The sequence below is a fragment of the Beta vulgaris genome, chromosome 2 (assembly GCF_026745355.1).
Source record: "Beta vulgaris subsp. vulgaris cultivar EL10 chromosome 2, EL10.2, whole genome shotgun sequence".
Taxonomy (NCBI): domain Eukaryota; kingdom Viridiplantae; phylum Streptophyta; class Magnoliopsida; order Caryophyllales; family Amaranthaceae; genus Beta; species Beta vulgaris.
This window is the reverse complement of record NC_079203.1, coordinates 13,774,089-13,790,767: the sequence shown is the minus strand read 5'-3', so window position 1 is coordinate 13,790,767 and position 16,679 is coordinate 13,774,089. Positions and strand designations below refer to the sequence as shown.

Genomic DNA, 16,679 nt, shown 5'->3' with positions numbered 1-16,679 from the left:
GTTGTGGCCGGCTTGCACTCGTGTGTTTCTGCGGAAATGAACGAGCGTCTGGTGTCGCCTCCTTCCGGCGATGAAATTCGCGAGGCTTTGTTTTCCATGCACCCGAATAAGGCTCCAGGTATTGATGGCCTTCATGCTTTATTTTTTCAGAAATTTTGGCATATTGTGGGTCTGGATGTTATTCTGTTTGTGCAAGATTGATGGAATGGTGGGGTTGATTTGAGTGTCTTAAATAAAACGTGCATTATGTTGATCCCGAAATGTGATAACCCGACAAGTATGAAGGATTTCAGGCCCATTCGCCTATGCAATGTGGTGTACAAAATTTTATCTAAAACCTTGGCTAATCAACTAAAAGGGTTGCTGCCTACTGTGATTTCACCTAATCAGAGTGCTTTTGTCCCACGCTGGTTAATGACGGATAATGCTTTAGTGGCTTTTGAGATTTTTCATGCCATGAAGAGGAGGGATATTCGAGGAGATGGAGTATGTGCGTTGAAGTTAGATATGAGTAAGGCCTATGATAGGGTGGAATGGTGCTTTCTGGAGAGGGTTATGGAGAAGTTGGGGTTTTGTGGGGAGTGGATATCGAAGGTAATGACATGTATTTCTAGTGTTTCTTTTACCTTTAAAGTCAATGGATCGGTGGATGGATTGGTGGTACCTTCTAGGGGTCTTCGTCAAGGGGACCCCATATCTCCTTATCTATTTTTATTGTGTGCTGATGCTTTCTCTACTCTTCTCACAAAAGCAGCATTAGAAAAAAAGATTCATGGGGCGCGCATTTGCCGGGGTGCTCCTTTGGTTTCTCACTTATTTTTTGCGGATGATAGCATCCTGTTTACTAAAGCTTCTGTGCAAGAATGTTCTGTGGTGGCTGATATAATCAGTAAATACGAGAGAGCATCGGGACAGAGTCAATCTAAGCAAAATGGAAGTTGTTTTTAGTAAATGTGTGGATGTGGAGCGCCGCAATGACATTGTGAGTGTATTAGGGGTGCAGTAAGTGGTTAGTCAGGAGAAATATCTGGGCCTTCCTAATGTTATTGGTAGGTCAAAAAAAGTGACTTTTGCGTGCATTAAGGAGAGGATTTGGAAGAAGTTGCAGGGATGGAAGGAGAAATTGTTGTCACGACCCGGGAAGGAGGTGCTACTGAAATCTATTGCTCAGGCGATTCCTACATATATGATGAGTGTCTTTTGTCTTCCAAGTGGTCTAATTGATGAGATTCATGCTATGTTTGCCCGCTTTTGGTGGGGGTCAAATGGGGTGGAGAGAAAGTTACATTGGCATTGTTGGGATACTTTATGCCTTCCTAAGTCAATGGGAGGGCTTGGATTTCGTGACCTACATTGTTTTAACTTGGCCCTCTTAGCTAAGCAAGCGTGGAGATTGTGTTAAGATGACCATTCGTTTCTTCACCAGGTGTTAAAAGCACGCTATTATAAAGGGGTGGAGTTCCTAGACGCAAGAAGGGGGTATAATCCAAGCTTCACATGGCGAAGTATTTGGGGGTCGAAGGCTTTGTTGTTAGAAGGATTGAAGTGGAGGGTGGGTAATGGCGAAAGCATTAGGGTGTGGGAGGATGCGTGGATTATTGGAGAGGGCTCCCATTTCGTACCGACACCGCGAGCGGATAGTGATAGGGAGATGATGGTGAGTGCCCTCCTTGACTATCACACTAGGGGATGGAATATTGACCTTGTACACCATACATTTCATGAGAATGAGTGGCCGTTAGTCCTCAATATTCCGCTGTCCCGCTTTTGGCCTAATGACCGCAGCATTTGGTGGCCCTCTCGCAATGGCCTTTTCTCGGTGAAGTCGTGTTACTGGTTAGGCAAGGTGGGCAATATGCGTACCTGGCAACTGCAACATGGTGAAGGGGAGGGGCAGCTATGGAATAAGGTATGGAAGGTGCAGGGTTCCCCGAAGCTTCAGCACTTCCTATGGCGCGCATGCAAAGGCAGTTTGGGGGTAAGGGAGAGACTACATTGGAGACATATTTGTGGGGAGGCATCGTGTCCTGTGTGTGGGGCTCCAAGTGAGTCGATTTGTCATGCGTTGTTTGCTTGCACCATGGCCCAAGAAGTATGGCAGGTAAGTCCTTTTCGGTCCCTTATTGTTGCTCTCCCTATGGACTCTTTTGAAGGGGCCTTCTCTTGGTTATCTCGCAATTGTACGAGAGAGGAGGTGCACACACTTTGTGCACTAATGTGGGCTGTATGGTTTTGCCGCAATAAACTTGTGTTCGACCAAGAGACACTAATGGCTCCCTCGGTGGCTGTGAATTTCGTGAAAATGGTGGAGTATGGTGGGTATGCGCAGCATGTGTTTCAGCCTTGTGGTGGATTATATGCGTCGGCTTCGTCCTGGTGCGCTCCTCCTCCACTGGTGTTAAAGGCGAATTTCGATGCGCACATCTCTCCTAATGGCGAGACTGGGCTGGGGGTGGTGTTTCGGAATGCTGCGGGCGAAGTATGTGTGATGAGTGTTCGACGGATGGCGGTGAGCTGGGATGTGGTGACTGCCGAGGCTATGGCATTGCTTTATGCAGTTGAATTGGCTACCAGGTTTGGCTATGGCAATGTTATTTTTGAGGGGGATTCCCTTCTTGTGGTGTCTGCTGTGAGGAATAAGAGTGAGCGTGGGTCTCCTCTTTTTCATATATTTAGTGATATTCATCGTTTGTGTTTGGATTTTGATTCTTGTTCTTTTTCGCATGTTAAACGAGCGGGTAATTGTGTAGCCCATCTGTTAGCTCGTTGGGAGTGTGCAAGAAACTCAGAGTTTGTATGGTTTGAGTCTTTCCCTCAAAGTATCTCTACTTTGGCGGAACTAGACCTTATTTAACCTAATCTTCTTCTCCTTTCAAAAAAAAAAAAAAAGATTCGCCTCAAGAAAAACCAATTTTAGAGATAAACCCACACGTAGTTAGCTAACTAATCTTGGGCTCGGTTCGAATATATACTTTATCCGTTTCGTTTTAAATTTAACAAATGAATATTTTATATCTCTCAAATAATAATACCCATTTGTTGCATTCAAAATGAAACGGAGGAAGTATAAATGTTGCATCATAACTTCCCAACTTGAACTAGTAATATTTACTGCGGATTCAGGCATCCAGAGGAGGGTAGCATAGTTTTACTTCACTAGAATCTCCTAATATAATCTCTAATATATTTAGGGAAATCACTCATATTTCTCTTGTCCCTGGATCTTGAGAAAGATTCTTAATTTCTATTCCGGTTAACCTTTTCAAAGGAGTTGGGCCTTACGACCTAGTTTTTGAACTAGCTCCAAATTCTAAGTCTTCATTTTGAGATGGACGGTTAGTACTTGGTGGAGATGAATCTTGTTGGCTTAGGCTATGTTCAGTTCACCTTATTTTTGCTTATTTCAGATCTAATCAGATCAGATCAGATCAGAAAAAATAAGTTCAGATCAGATCAGAAAAAATAAGTTCAGATCAGATCAGATCAGACCAGATCAGATCAGACCAGATCTGTTCAGATCATGCTTATATTTAAAAACTCATTATTATTATTAAATATCTTTCATTACATATTAGTAAAAATTATAATAATTGAATATTAATAAAGTACTCATTGAGACGAATCAAACAAGACCCCACATGACTATATTTTCTCTTATATATTGAGAATAATCTAAAAGATTCTATCTAATTGCGAATATTGTCAAGATTCTAAGTGAGAAAGATAAAAAAAAAATACAAAGGGAGTATTATTATTTACTAGTACATTTATTCAAAAGAATTATTGTTGTTGTTGTTGTACTTATTAATATTGGTAAGTATTATTAATCTTGTTGTTACCATTATAAATGTCATTGTTATCATTATACTCCCTCCCTTTCCTAAAGATCTTCCCTCTTTCCGTTTAAGGGTGTTTCCAAAAGATCTTCCCTCTTTTGCTTTATTCCTTATTTGGCAAAACAAATATCCCTATTTACCCTCTCATGTCACTATCATATGGTCCACCATTACATTATTAATTCAATTTTACTCCCTTTCTCTCTCTTACTTTAACCCCTTTTTATTTGTTTATTTATCTTAACCCCTTTCTCTCTCCTACTTTACTCACACCATGCCCCACACAACTTGATTTTCCTTGATATCTGTAGGAACAGTAAGTGGGAAGATCTTTAGGAAACGGAGAGATTATTAAGTTATTTTGTTGTTATTAAATAATATAAAGTTAAAAGCCACGTGTTAAGGACATAATATTGACGCAAAAATAAGAAATATATAAAATATGATATCTCAAATTCATGACAACGAAACTACTAAGTTCGGATTACATTTCAAAATAAGCTAAGTGTGAGATACAAATTATAAATTTAGATTCGGTATACCTCTTCCTACCGAATTCCAAATCTCTCTAGCTATTTGAAGTTGCACGATATTTATTTCTTTTTTGCTCAAGTCATAGTTGTTTGTATATCTTATTTTATTGTATATGGAAAAAAAGAGTTGAGTTTGCCGACTTCTCAAGTGTGAAACATTTTTTGAAAGGGAAAGTGTGAAACATTGTATAAGTGCTCTTATAAATTAATGACTTGAGTTATATAATTATTTTTAGTAATAATAATTATTATTATGATTATAATTATTATTGTTGTTCTTATAATAATGATAATAATAATTATTATTTAATAATAAAAGTTGTGTAAAAGTTGTAATAGAAATAAATGATAATAATAGTAATATTATAAAGAAGATCTTATAATGTATTGCATAATAATGATTTACAAAGTAATAATATAATAGTAATAATATATTTTATAAAAAATAAGATCTTATAAATCAGATCAGATCAGAAAAAATATATTCAGATCAGATCAGAAAAAATAAGTTCAGATTAGATCAGATAAGTTCAGGTGAACTAAACATAGCCTTAGTTGAGTTGGAGGAAGAGGTAGACTTGATTTCATTAGGTGTTCTTTTGGAAAAAAAAGCTTGAGATATCCCTCACTTAGTTTTCTCTTCATGATTATGAAATATAGAATTCTCATTTACTAATAATCCATTCCCACAATTAAAAATTACAAATTACAATAATAAACTAATAACTCATTCACTAACAACGATTCACTAATAAATTCAATTACATGTTATTCTCAATTTCCACATATTCAACGACATATCATTCCCAAATTTCCACAACAATCAATCATTCCATTCCATTCTTCAAATTCACAACTAACAATCTAAAACTTTCAGCTCAATTAACAATCAAAATTTACATTTCGCAACAATCAATCAAAATTCAGACTAACAAAGTAACAATCAAAATTTCATACAATTACAGCAACGGTATCCACTGTCACCACTGACCCACCAATCAAATTTTCCATTTTAATTTTACTGGGTTAAACAAAAACCCACGGTACCCAGTACCCACCAATCAAAAAACTCATCCACCCAAGTTAGATTTTCTCAAAACTGAAAATTTTAAGTTGGATTTTCTCAAAACTATTAAAATTCAAAACTGAACCAAAGCCTTCGATTTTCTCATATTAGGAAGGAATTAACAATTACTGCCTTTGTGGCTCATACGGATCAAAAAAAAAAAGGAAGGAATTAACAATTAAGGGTTTTTGTTACTCACCGAAGGTCCGCAGTACCGCACTGATGACTAAGGGTCCGTTTGGTAGAGTGTAAAACGTTTTCCTTGAAAACTATTTTCCTATTTTACATTGTTTGGTTTGGTGTAAAATATTAAAATGTAAAACTTGGGATGGAAAACCATTTTCCACCCCATTGAAAACATTTTCCCCCAAAATTGGGAGGAAAACATTTTCCACCACTCCTCTTTCTACATTCCTTTTACTACCTCTTTCATTTTCCTTGTTTTCCATCATTTTTTTACATGCAACCAAACAATGGAAAACTAATTTTATAATTTTGTTTTCCATTGTAAATTGTTTTCCATGAAAATCATTTTACATTGAAAATGTTTTACATCCAACCAAACGGAGCCTAAGAGTGACTGAGTTGAGTTTGAGAAAGTAAAATGTGAAATGAAACGCGCAGGGGAATCAGGAATGTTTAGGTTTTATAAAGAAAGGTAGCACGTGCTACTCTTATTACCACGTGACGTGGCTCTGCCAAGTCGATGATATGCAATAATCTCTATTATATAAGGCAACACATGGGGACACCAAAAAATAGAAAAAATGAATAAAAGGGAAAAAAAATAGAGGATAACTAACTATTTTATTTGAATGAAAAGAGGGGGAAAGTAGGATATTTAAACTGAACATTAGTTTTTTGAGAAAACAAAATGTAAAAACAATTTTTCTACCCAATTAATTTATTTTCTATTTCATTTGTTGTCACACATTATCGCACGCATTACATGCATGTAGGACTAGTCTAATCTAATTCTTCTATGATTGTTAGAGGTGCTTATAAAGTTGTGATTATCTGAAGTTGAGTCTTGATGCTATGTTCACGATCTTCATGAACTCATCTGAGAATGATGTGTTACACCCCATAATTCATGTGATGTCTGACTTTGAAGAACTTGACCAAAATGTTGGAAATTTTCTTACTTAACTAGAATATTACAATTTACAAATGAGCAATACCCAAAAAAAAAAAAAAAAAAAAAAAAACTATGAAGTATTAAAAAAAATTCACAGATGCATGAATGAGAATTAGAGCCAATATACCTTGGTTGAGGGAAGAATCATTTTTGGCATCATTATTCTTAGCCATGAGCTTGTAAAAGGTTAAAATCATGCATGGTTAACCAATCTCCAAAAATGACAATGCATATGATTCAGTTTAGTGGCTTTTCTTTAAGTATCTGTTTAAGTCTTTAGATTTTTCTTGCACTTTTGTTGATTGGATTATGACTTGCATCACTACGGTTTTTCATATCTTCAATATTAAATGTGATAGGTCTGAGTATCTTAAGGCTAAAAAAAGGTATGATGTAAGGAAATCATATCTCCTTACTTGTTTGTTCTATGTATGGAGTATCTCACTATATATCTATGCCAAACTAAAAACAACCAAAAGTTCCATTATCATCTGAAATGCAAAATTAAATGTTCAATCTTACTCGTATGTGTTTTGCAGATAACGTCTGTTAAGGAAATATATTCAACTTTTCAACAATTTTCTAGGGCATCATGCCTTATAAGGTAACTTAAGCAGAATTGTTGTCTATTTTGATGGTGTAGAATTAGAGGTGCAAGATAATATTAGTGCTGATATTTAGTTCAATAAGGGTTCTTTGCCCTTCAAATATATCTCACAGTTCTTCAATGTCAACCTTTGTTGGAAGGTTTATCAAAAATACTGATTTTTGAACTGTAGAGTTTCTAACATATGGAGGTAGGATTGAGCTTATCAAATTTGTTCCAAGTAACTTTCAAACGTACTAGTGGGTCCCTCTGAAGCTGCTAAAGGTAATTTGCAGCTAGTGGGTCCTTTAATAAGTTGTGGTTTGTCTAGGAAAAAATAGCATTAGTTGCTTCGAAACTATGTGTCTCCCTAAGAAGTAAGAATGCATGTGCGTGGGAACATGCATGGTACACAACTTTTATGTTGAGGTGGAATCAAGCTGTTAATTGCAAGATGCTATGGCCTATGGTACTTTGTGATGGAAAAGGATAGGACGTGGATCATATGAATTCACTCCTATTATGTGAAAACAAGGTGTGCTGGAAATGGTACTCAAGACTGTGGTATGCTAAGCAGTACTTTCTCTACCAGAGGAGCTTATAACCAAATCCATTATGTTCAAGTTGCTTGGAGGAAACTTACTTGCAACAATTATGCTCCACCATTCCAAAGTGCAGTTTCATACGTTGGTTGCCGGGTTGTTTAAGTCGTTGAAGATTAAAAATGTGAAAGTTCAAGTCCTTTGTTCTCTTAACAAGTTTTGCTACCAACTTTATTTTAGATGCTCCATGATCCATGCATCTACAACTCCTATTCCTAATGAAGGGCCTTTGCTAGACTAAGTGCTTATTGATTTCTTTGTGCGGTTTTTTATGAGTCTTAACAATAATGTTGCCTAATCTAAATTCTTTTGTAATATGATAATAGTACTCCATTTAACAGTTTTATCTTCAAAAACACGCTTATTTTTTTAAAAAAAAATTCTATATTATCAGCGAGCACATATCAATCATCTTTTTTAACTTTAGAACACAAACTTATGTTCCTTCTATGAGTGGCGGATGAAGTACTCAAGAAAAACTGAACAATCATGAGGCCGAAAAACAAAACCGGAGCTGAGTCGTGTGACGACTCCTGAGTTACAAGATAAGAAATAAATAAATAAGACAGGTTAAAACATAAGACATGCTTTCATATTATCTAGTTGTAAAGTAACTCTTGGCAGCACAGATTTCCCGTACTCTTGTAAATTCTGCAGAAGGCAATTGATGCCAAAACTCAGAAGGGAAAGCAAGACTGTGAAGGCCTGCTGCAAATTTCACATCATGTATAAACGGATGAAGTAAGGTCTATTATAGAGGGTAATGCATCAAAGCTTCGACATGGTGCTGGATGACTTCCTGATGGCATACTCGCAGGCAGTGCTGATCGCACTTTTGCTGTGCCGCAGAAAAAATTCTGCTAGTAGTATTTGACTTTCATCTGATGTTAGATCACCATGAGAACCCTGCAAAAGGGATATCATGTTAGAAAAACTAAAAACAAAAGAACTAATTACATGCAGAAGATCAGGGCAGTTGCTATAGTCAAGAAGGACGAGGAACTGTCAACACACAAAAGTCAGGACAATATTCGATAGCTTATAACATATTTACAAACTACGCTTTTGAAAAAGTAAACTAGTTAACGACTCCATTTGACAAGGAAATCCTCTAGGATAATCTTCTTGTCCTTTTTTTGTGTTTGGCACGATCACATGATTGATGACACCATGCAAACACAACAAAAGATTACAAGATTGAGCACCTTCTTTGAATATTTACGCAAAGCTCACAAGGAGTAAGAAAAAAATTTAATAAGACTATACATTAACTGTAAAAAGTATCAAGACTCATCAGCATATTAGTTTTGCTTTAAAGAATCATGGTTGGCCTAGTTGGTTGGAGGCCCTCCTTCCACCCTTGTGACAAGGATTTGATTCTTGCTCCTTCCACAGTGGGATTCCCTAATTTCCCCCAACTTGTGCAAGGAATTTCATCTTGCCTTCAAACAAATAATATTAGTTTGCCTTATATCTCTCAAGTAATGTGTCTGAATGTAAGAAACAAAGCAAGATTAACTGGATGAATGACCATGCCATTCTATTGGATCAGGCGCACTGTCATAGTAGCAGTTACCAAAAAGCAGAGGTGATTACAGGCTTCATGTTTCAAGTTGGACACCCTAATAAGCTCATCTATCTAAAATTTGAAGCATTGCCATCTCACCAGACGTGATGTTCTGTCACAAACAGCATGATGCATCAGTATCCCAGCAGCAACTGAAACATTAAAAGAATCAACCATGCCATTCATAGGAATACTGCAGTGCAGGTCCGACAATTCTAGAGCTTCTTCACTAATGCCCCTGCAAAAATGCACATAATATCAGCATACTTATTTTCATAATAGTCCCCAAGCCATTTACAAATTCCTAATTGAAAAGCTGATGGTAATTTGCTAACATCAGATGCATGATCTCTTGCTGCTTCTTACGTCTTCCCATCTCATCAAGGAATTACACTCAAACCATCATACAAACATAAGGGGCAGCATTTTATTGCTTAAACATTAAGCTGAAACCTGGAAATATATCCCCCATTCACTTGATAAAGTATTGTTGACACGAGCTACACTTCAAATCGATGAGCTTAAAAAAAATCTGCTGTAGCCACGAATAAAACTGAATTTTCAAGTACAGATCCATCAGACACGCAAGTATCCAGCAGTCTCGGAATACCTAGCTATTGATAATCTGAGCCATAAATGGACAGGCTGCCCCTAAAAGCCCCAAACATAGCCTCAGAGTATCTCAAAATTTTTGAAATATGACCAAAAAAATTAAAATATATTGCATACTCAAGAAGTCAAGAGATAAGTTTCAGTTTTTGGCAAAGTGGTAAACTGCCAGAGGACTTTCGTCAATTGTGCAACTTACCCCTTTAAAATCAAAATGGAGCAAATTTGCCCCAACACTTGTACCAATTTCACACTTAATCCCCAACCTAATTTTCCAACTAAAATCTTGCTGCAAAGATGACAGATGACACAAGTAAAGAATGAAGTATACAGTTTCTAGGGGTGAGGGAGATACAATTCTTTATCTAAGTATATTTAAATCAGTTATATGTTTATACATCTCTTACAAAGATCCATAATTAAGTACAACTTTTACAGCCTTCAATGTGAGATTGAAAGGGGGAAAAAAAATTTACTCCTCCAACTGCATAAAACTTCCTCTCCATTGGTATATCCCAGTTCAAGTTCCCTGGTTTCCACAATTCCACTAATGACACACGTAGTTAATGATATGAATATATAACAACAATTAATTACTATGGACACTTCCACAAAGAAACTACTCTTGTTTTGATCAAAATTGGGTGTGTGCATGAATTGATACTCATGTAAGGATAAAATGAGACCCTCGTTTGATTCCTCCGAATTCTTAGACTATCATGATGTTTGACTTTAAAATAACTACAAGAAGGATCTTTAACCACGTAGCGAGGCCACATGTATGCAGATAACAAAATGTAAATTTCACATATAATATGTTGCATATCTTCGTTCTTGTGAAAGTTTGGGTGGAAAATAGAGTGGTCTAATTGCAAAATTGGTACAAGTGTAGGCGCCCATTTACTACACCATAAACTTAAGGGGTAAGTTGCATGATTGATAAAAGCCTTGGGGCAATTTGCTACTTCATCAGTTTTGTTCCATTAACTTTAGCACAATAGTTGAAAGATGGGCTTTACATTCATTTTACAACGAAAGGTAGTTCAAATAACATATGATAGATTCTAATAAGTTATCACAAGTTTATCACCATTGATCGAATGGCTCCAACCCTTGTGTCTGGGTAGGAAGGAGATCAAGTAACTGCCAAATAGTCGAGGATACTAGTTGGAAATACACAACTTTCAGTCTTTCACAATGAAAGAGCTTGAAAGCCTAACCCCAATGAGAACAGAAAATAGAAACCAAGTGAGATGAATGTGTACAATACATATTTCTTTTCACAGTGTAATAGTTATTAGTGTAACCGAATAGATGATACAAAAAAGGTCTCTTTACTGCTTTTGTGAAGGCCTGCATTTCTGAGATTTTCGGTTCAAGTAAGGTTACTAAAATGGATTGGATTCAATTACAGGGGCCGAAAGGAATTAAATAAAGCCTACACCATTACTTTGTGAAAGTCTGGTTAAATATCTTTTGGGAAGTCAAACCTGCTCACCCGACCTTCCCAATATGCCACCTGAACTCGATTTCATCCCCTTCAATTAAGTTACTGTTGTTAATATGAGGCATGGTAGTCAAATCTCAGCTGCACTGCATCGCAATCGCCATTGTAAGGATTTTTTAGCTCACCGTGTCAAAGGTGTAAGACCACAACAAACAAGGCATAGCCCGCCAAATTGGTTCAGCAAAACAATCGCGACCACATCCAAGATTTGAAAAAACCATGATCTGTTGCACCATAGGAAACAGAAATGGGGTAGTGAAGAGTAGAGAAGGGAGAAGCACAGTGCATATGACAACAGTAGTAGTCAAGAGGAAGAAAGGATTGTGATTTTTGAAGGAGAGAGATGAACTCTGAGTTCATAAACACAATGATATCACTGGCACAGGTGTAGGTGGCTTAACTTTGGATTACCCCCAAGTAACGGGATTTCTTACCGAAGAGAGTTCCCATTCAGGTAAATTAAAGAGAGAAAATTTGAAATTGCAAACAACATTCGGAAACGGAAAGGATGTTTCCAATCCTTTTCCATATGTTCTAAGCCTCTTGTAGATATTGCTTTCTGCATTTCTGAGGAGAATTATAAGCAATCGATATGCTGCAGGGAAATTCGTAATCAGGTCATGTCACGCAATAGGCAACTACCATGACAAACATATGGTCATCAGAAAAGGCTTTTGACCTTTGCTAAGCACTAAACATTTAACCATCACTTGATAATTATAATATTTATGCTATATCATGGAAGATAATTAGTGCAACATAATATACAGAGACTAAGATCCCTGAATGACAAACATTGCAGGTAATAGAATGCATATTTATAGCAAGATAAATGTAAATGGGAACTCATGTCATTTGTACCCCGACAGTTCTGAAGGATAAGTACCTCCGACAACACACAAATCTGAATGCACTCATTACAGATACCCAATTTTACTCAGTGGAAATTAGACAAAAAAGCAATCACTGACATCAGATATCAGGTAAGAGAACAAGTATCATGTTAATACACCATACTTAGGTACATTCAGGAGATTTATGAAGCAGAAAAAATATAACAAACATGATCCCTATCATGAAGATTTTGCATACAAAGAAGAATTACTTGTTCTCGTTCCCGACAACAACGGCAGTTGGGCATGACCAATCCATATCATATACAGAAACCTGAATGTAATACAAAAAGTTACATTAGAGCAAAAATAAATTAAAGAGTATCCACACTATGCACAGCATGACAACAATCTCTATTATATAAGCCAAGGGAGGAGGTGTGGTGTCCTTTTTTGAAGTGACTAAAATATCCTTAATGATCTAATTAATGGAATTAAAAAAATTACAAAAGCAAATCATTTAAAAATTCTCATTCCAACTTGCCATTTAAAACAAGTTTAAAATGGTATATGCATCAAATACTTCAATCAAAAATTAAATGGACAAATATTTATACCTTATAAAAAAGATGGCATAGATAACGTGCGCATGAAAAGTCTGAACATTCACTACCTTTGATACTCTTTAATTCTGTTAAACCAACTCATTATTTTTGTTCTTTCTGTTCAATATTCATTTACAAAAAATTAATGTTAACAATCACTCACAACCTTTTTTTATTTTTTTACATTAGCGAATTAATATATCTAAATTCATCTAACTGTTGAATTTTTCACATTTAAGTTTAATCATAAATCAAGTACGAATGGAGTATCTAATAGAATAACAATTTTAAAATTAACGCACGCATCGCGTGCATATAAAGGCTAGTAACATAGAGGCACAAGGGAAGAGTTCTGGAAATTAAATGATGAATAAGATCTTCAAAAAGGTCGACTATTACTGTATTTTTTCCAAGATGAGTAGAAGCTATCCTGTATCCACGTGATTTCAGAACATCAAAGCATTCTCGAGTGGAGTTCCAGACCTCAATATCCAGCCACTTTTCTGAACCCATGCTGACATGCCGATTATCTCTATACCTGAGCACATAAGGTAAACCAATTAAAGACAATTTGAGAACAGAAAGCAAGACTTAATTAAAAGGCAAAAAAAAAGTCACGAACGAATAAAGGGACTTGATATATAGCACTGCCATGTTTATTTCAGATTAAAGTAATGCTAGGGAAGCACATCAGCACGTATCATTCAATTGACAGCACAACCACAGAACTAACGAATATACTTGCATTCCTTTTTGTTGATGTTATTTAAATTAAGACGATTCCATTCTATCTAATAACAATGACAAGAAAAAAATTAAGAGGCAGTTGGATCAATGATCAATTCTATCCAAGGATTAGTTTGTAACAAGTAACTCCGTACCATCACCATACATCAAATTTTAGAGACAGCCAAAATTGGAACATCTTGTGCTTCGGGTTTGGATAATATAGATAAAATCAAAATGGCTTGTTAACTATTTGCGCAATTGCGCTTCTTTCTTACTACAACGTAGCAATTCAAATCAACTACCAACTACGAAAAGCCTCTTAGTTTAGTATACGATTGGTCGCCCCTAACCCCTCTGTGGAGGGATATGAAGCATTGTCAAATCAGCAAAGCTTCTATTAACCAAGAAATAATCATAGCATCATATGTTAAGTACAGTAAGCCCCAAAATACTTAAAAACACAACACCTTCACAAACCTATAATACAATATGGATATGATACTGTTGGACGGAACATGCAATATATTATCCTTGAGATGCTCTCTTCAACTAAAAAACTCACTACTTGTTACGCAAAGATTACACAACAATCACAACACCTAAACTAATTCAATGTGTGCCCAGTACAGTTAACTCTCACTATTCTCTCATGAGTATTGTGGGCTAGAACAACCTGATAATTTTTCCCTACAAAGGAGGTGGCAAAAGACAGTTTATCTGTTTTCTGAGCTTATTCAAAAAGGCTCCAACGGGCACTCGGGCAGCAACCCTATCTCGACAGTTCGACGCGTTGATGTCCGCTAATGGAGGCAAATTACTCTTAATCTCTTATACTCTTGTAAGCAAGTCTGGTCTATATCAATCTACACTATTAATCGGAGCTTAACTCCTAGATTTTCTTAAGAGAAAAGCAATTAATTCTCAACATTATAAACATATTATACAGCTTGATCAAGTTAGTCATCAAAAACAGGTTCAAACTAAAAAGAACAGAACCTAATAATCAAAGCAAATGTACTTCAAAAAAAAAAAGAGGCAAAAGAAAGAGGACTCTTTCACCTCAAAAGTGCTGTTTCCACCACCTTTTAGAGCTATCGCAAGAAACAACATGAACAGATTGGAAGCCAAGCGCATCCGCCGAGCGCAACGCAGCCGAAACGTTTCCGAAATCGCTCAATCCTTCAACCACAAGACAAACTCCATAACTCCGATGCTTCACCACATTTCTGAATTTTACTTTCCTCACATCCAATATAAGAGGATTAACAGCCTCCAATATTTCACCACTGTTCAAGTAAACACCATTAGCGCTAAATTTATCAAGGTAAGGAAACCAACGGCCATGATTATCCGGCATACAAACTGATTTTCTCTCCATTTTCATTAGGTTTGGAACTTTATCCTTGTTTTTCGGAGAAAGTAATTCCTCTACTGTGTCTTTTTCCGATTCTTCTGGAAATTCGAAGTTTAATGGTTCGGAAATTGCAGCAGATTCTGGAATTGAGAGTTCTGGAATGCATCGAATTCTTCGAGAATTTTGGTGGAATCCTAGATTGGAAATTAGAGGGAAAGTAGAAAGTTTAGGTAGATGAAGAAGGAAAAAATGAGAAGATAAGAGTGAAGTTCGAGCTAGGGTTAGGTAGAGGTTCATTCTGCAGGACAGAGAGGTGAGATAGCAAAACGAGAATAATTCTGGCGCGAAAGCATAGACGGGCACTCCTGTAAAGAGGTATGTCACCGTATCCGTATCCGTATCCGTATTCGTATCCATATCATATCATATGTTATGTATGACCAAGTGAGAGAGCCATTGGAGAAATTGAGATTGGCTCAAGTGGTGAACTTTCTCATCTTCCCGAGAATTTTTAAGTTATTTAATTAAATAGTCTAATCATTTTTGAATTATTAAAGCTATTTAATTTTAGTATTTAAGAGCAAAAGGGTATTTTTGGTAATTTTACCAAAAGGGTATTTGAGTATTCTCACGAAGAAGAATTTTAGTCTTTTTTTTTTTGGCTTTAACGACGAAGAATAGATTAAAAGTTCAGGTCAAAGCCCTGTTTAAGTTTACAATACCGCTAGCATCGCCATCTGAGATCGGTTCCGCACAACTGTCGATACTAATAAGTTTAATACAAGCCGGGTGGGGGGTGGAAATACATTCAATGCCAAAAGGTCTACGAGAATCTGATCTAGCTACTCTTGTCATTTCGTCTGCTGGCCCATTTGCTTCTCTCTTTTCATGCACTAGAGTTCCTCCATCCTGCTCTAGGAATATCCTGCAACATTTTCTAATATGAGTTAGAATGTCTTTAATTTCCTCTTTCGCGTTGATCTTAGGCCTGGCAAAAGCTGACCCAACCCGATAACCCGACCCGAACCCGACCTGAAAATAGCGGGTTTGGGTTGAGGTTTTCAACCTGTTTAGTTAAATGGGTCGACCTGAACCCGACCTGAAAGTTAAATGGGTCAGGTTCAGGTCGAATTTTCTGACCTGACAATGACCCACCTGACCCGAATTGAACTAAAAAAAAGAATATTGATGTTTGCCACTTGCGCAGCCCAAAAGATTTCCCAGCCCAAAAAATTTCCCTAGTCTCCTAACTCCTAACCCTAAAATATTTTCCCAGCCACTTTCTTTCTCAACTCTCACTCTCTCTCTCAGTCTCTCTCTCTCTCTCCCTCTCTCCCTCTCTCCTAACCCTAATTTCTAACGCCTCTCTTTCTCATAGTGAAATTTCTCGGTCTTTTACTCTCTCTCTCAGTGTTCTTCGATGCTCTTCTTCAACATTTGATGTTCTTCGTCTCGCAAAGTCGCAATAAGTCTCTCAATTTCGTCTTGAAAAGTCGCAATTACGTTGCTCTTCTTCAAGGTATTCTTCTTTTGTCAATTTTTTTTATTATTTTGTCCTTTATTTTCTTATTTTCATTTATTTTCTTTCGTTTTTTTTTTGCTATTTTCTGTTATTTATGTGATTTTCGTATTTTGACCCTTTTTTTCGTATTTTGTCATTTATTTTCTGTTATTTATGTGATTTTCATATTCTTTTGTTTTTTTTCGTATTTTG

General features: G+C 36.5%; 1 protein-coding gene across 3 annotated transcripts; it reads right to left on the bottom strand.

Moving 5' to 3' along the window:
• Positions 1 to 8,227: 8,227 nt before the first annotated feature.
• LOC104887293 (uncharacterized) lies at positions 8,228 to 15,316 on the bottom strand. 3 transcript variants are annotated; one of them, XR_008967946.1, is made up of 6 exons: positions 14,694 to 15,316; positions 13,282 to 13,420; positions 12,550 to 12,611; positions 9,428 to 9,566; positions 9,034 to 9,203; positions 8,529 to 8,667 (listed from the first exon to the last, which is right to left on the bottom strand). XR_008967946.1 is itself a non-coding variant. In XM_010671905.4 (5 exons), the coding sequence occupies exons 1-5, from the start codon at positions 15,260 to 15,262 to the stop codon at positions 8,530 to 8,532; spliced, it is 1,047 nt and encodes a 348-aa protein (XP_010670207.2). In that variant the 5' UTR covers positions 15,263 to 15,316; the 3' UTR covers positions 8,228 to 8,529. The 3 variants fall into 3 exon arrangements, 1 of the variants encoding a protein (XP_010670207.2); XR_008967947.1 differs by having other exon boundaries at positions 8,541 to 8,667; positions 9,028 to 9,203; XM_010671905.4 differs by lacking the exon at positions 9,034 to 9,203 and having other exon boundaries at positions 8,228 to 8,667.
• Between the last annotated feature and the right edge of the window lie 1,363 nt (positions 15,317 to 16,679).

Excerpts from the sequence above, each read along its gene's own strand:
- LOC104887293 (XM_010671905.4), bottom strand. The coding sequence starts at position 15,262 with ATGAACCTCTACCTAACCCTAGCTCGAACTTCACTCTTATCTTCTCAT. Across the intron at positions 12,612-13,281 it reads CTCATCTTGGAAAAAATACA|GTTTCTGTATATGATATGGA; the intron begins GTAATAGTCGAC and ends TATTACATTCAG. Across the intron at positions 9,567-12,549 it reads GTTGTCGGGAACGAGAACAA|GGGCATTAGTGAAGAAGCTC; the intron begins GTAATTCTTCTT and ends GCATTTTTGCAG.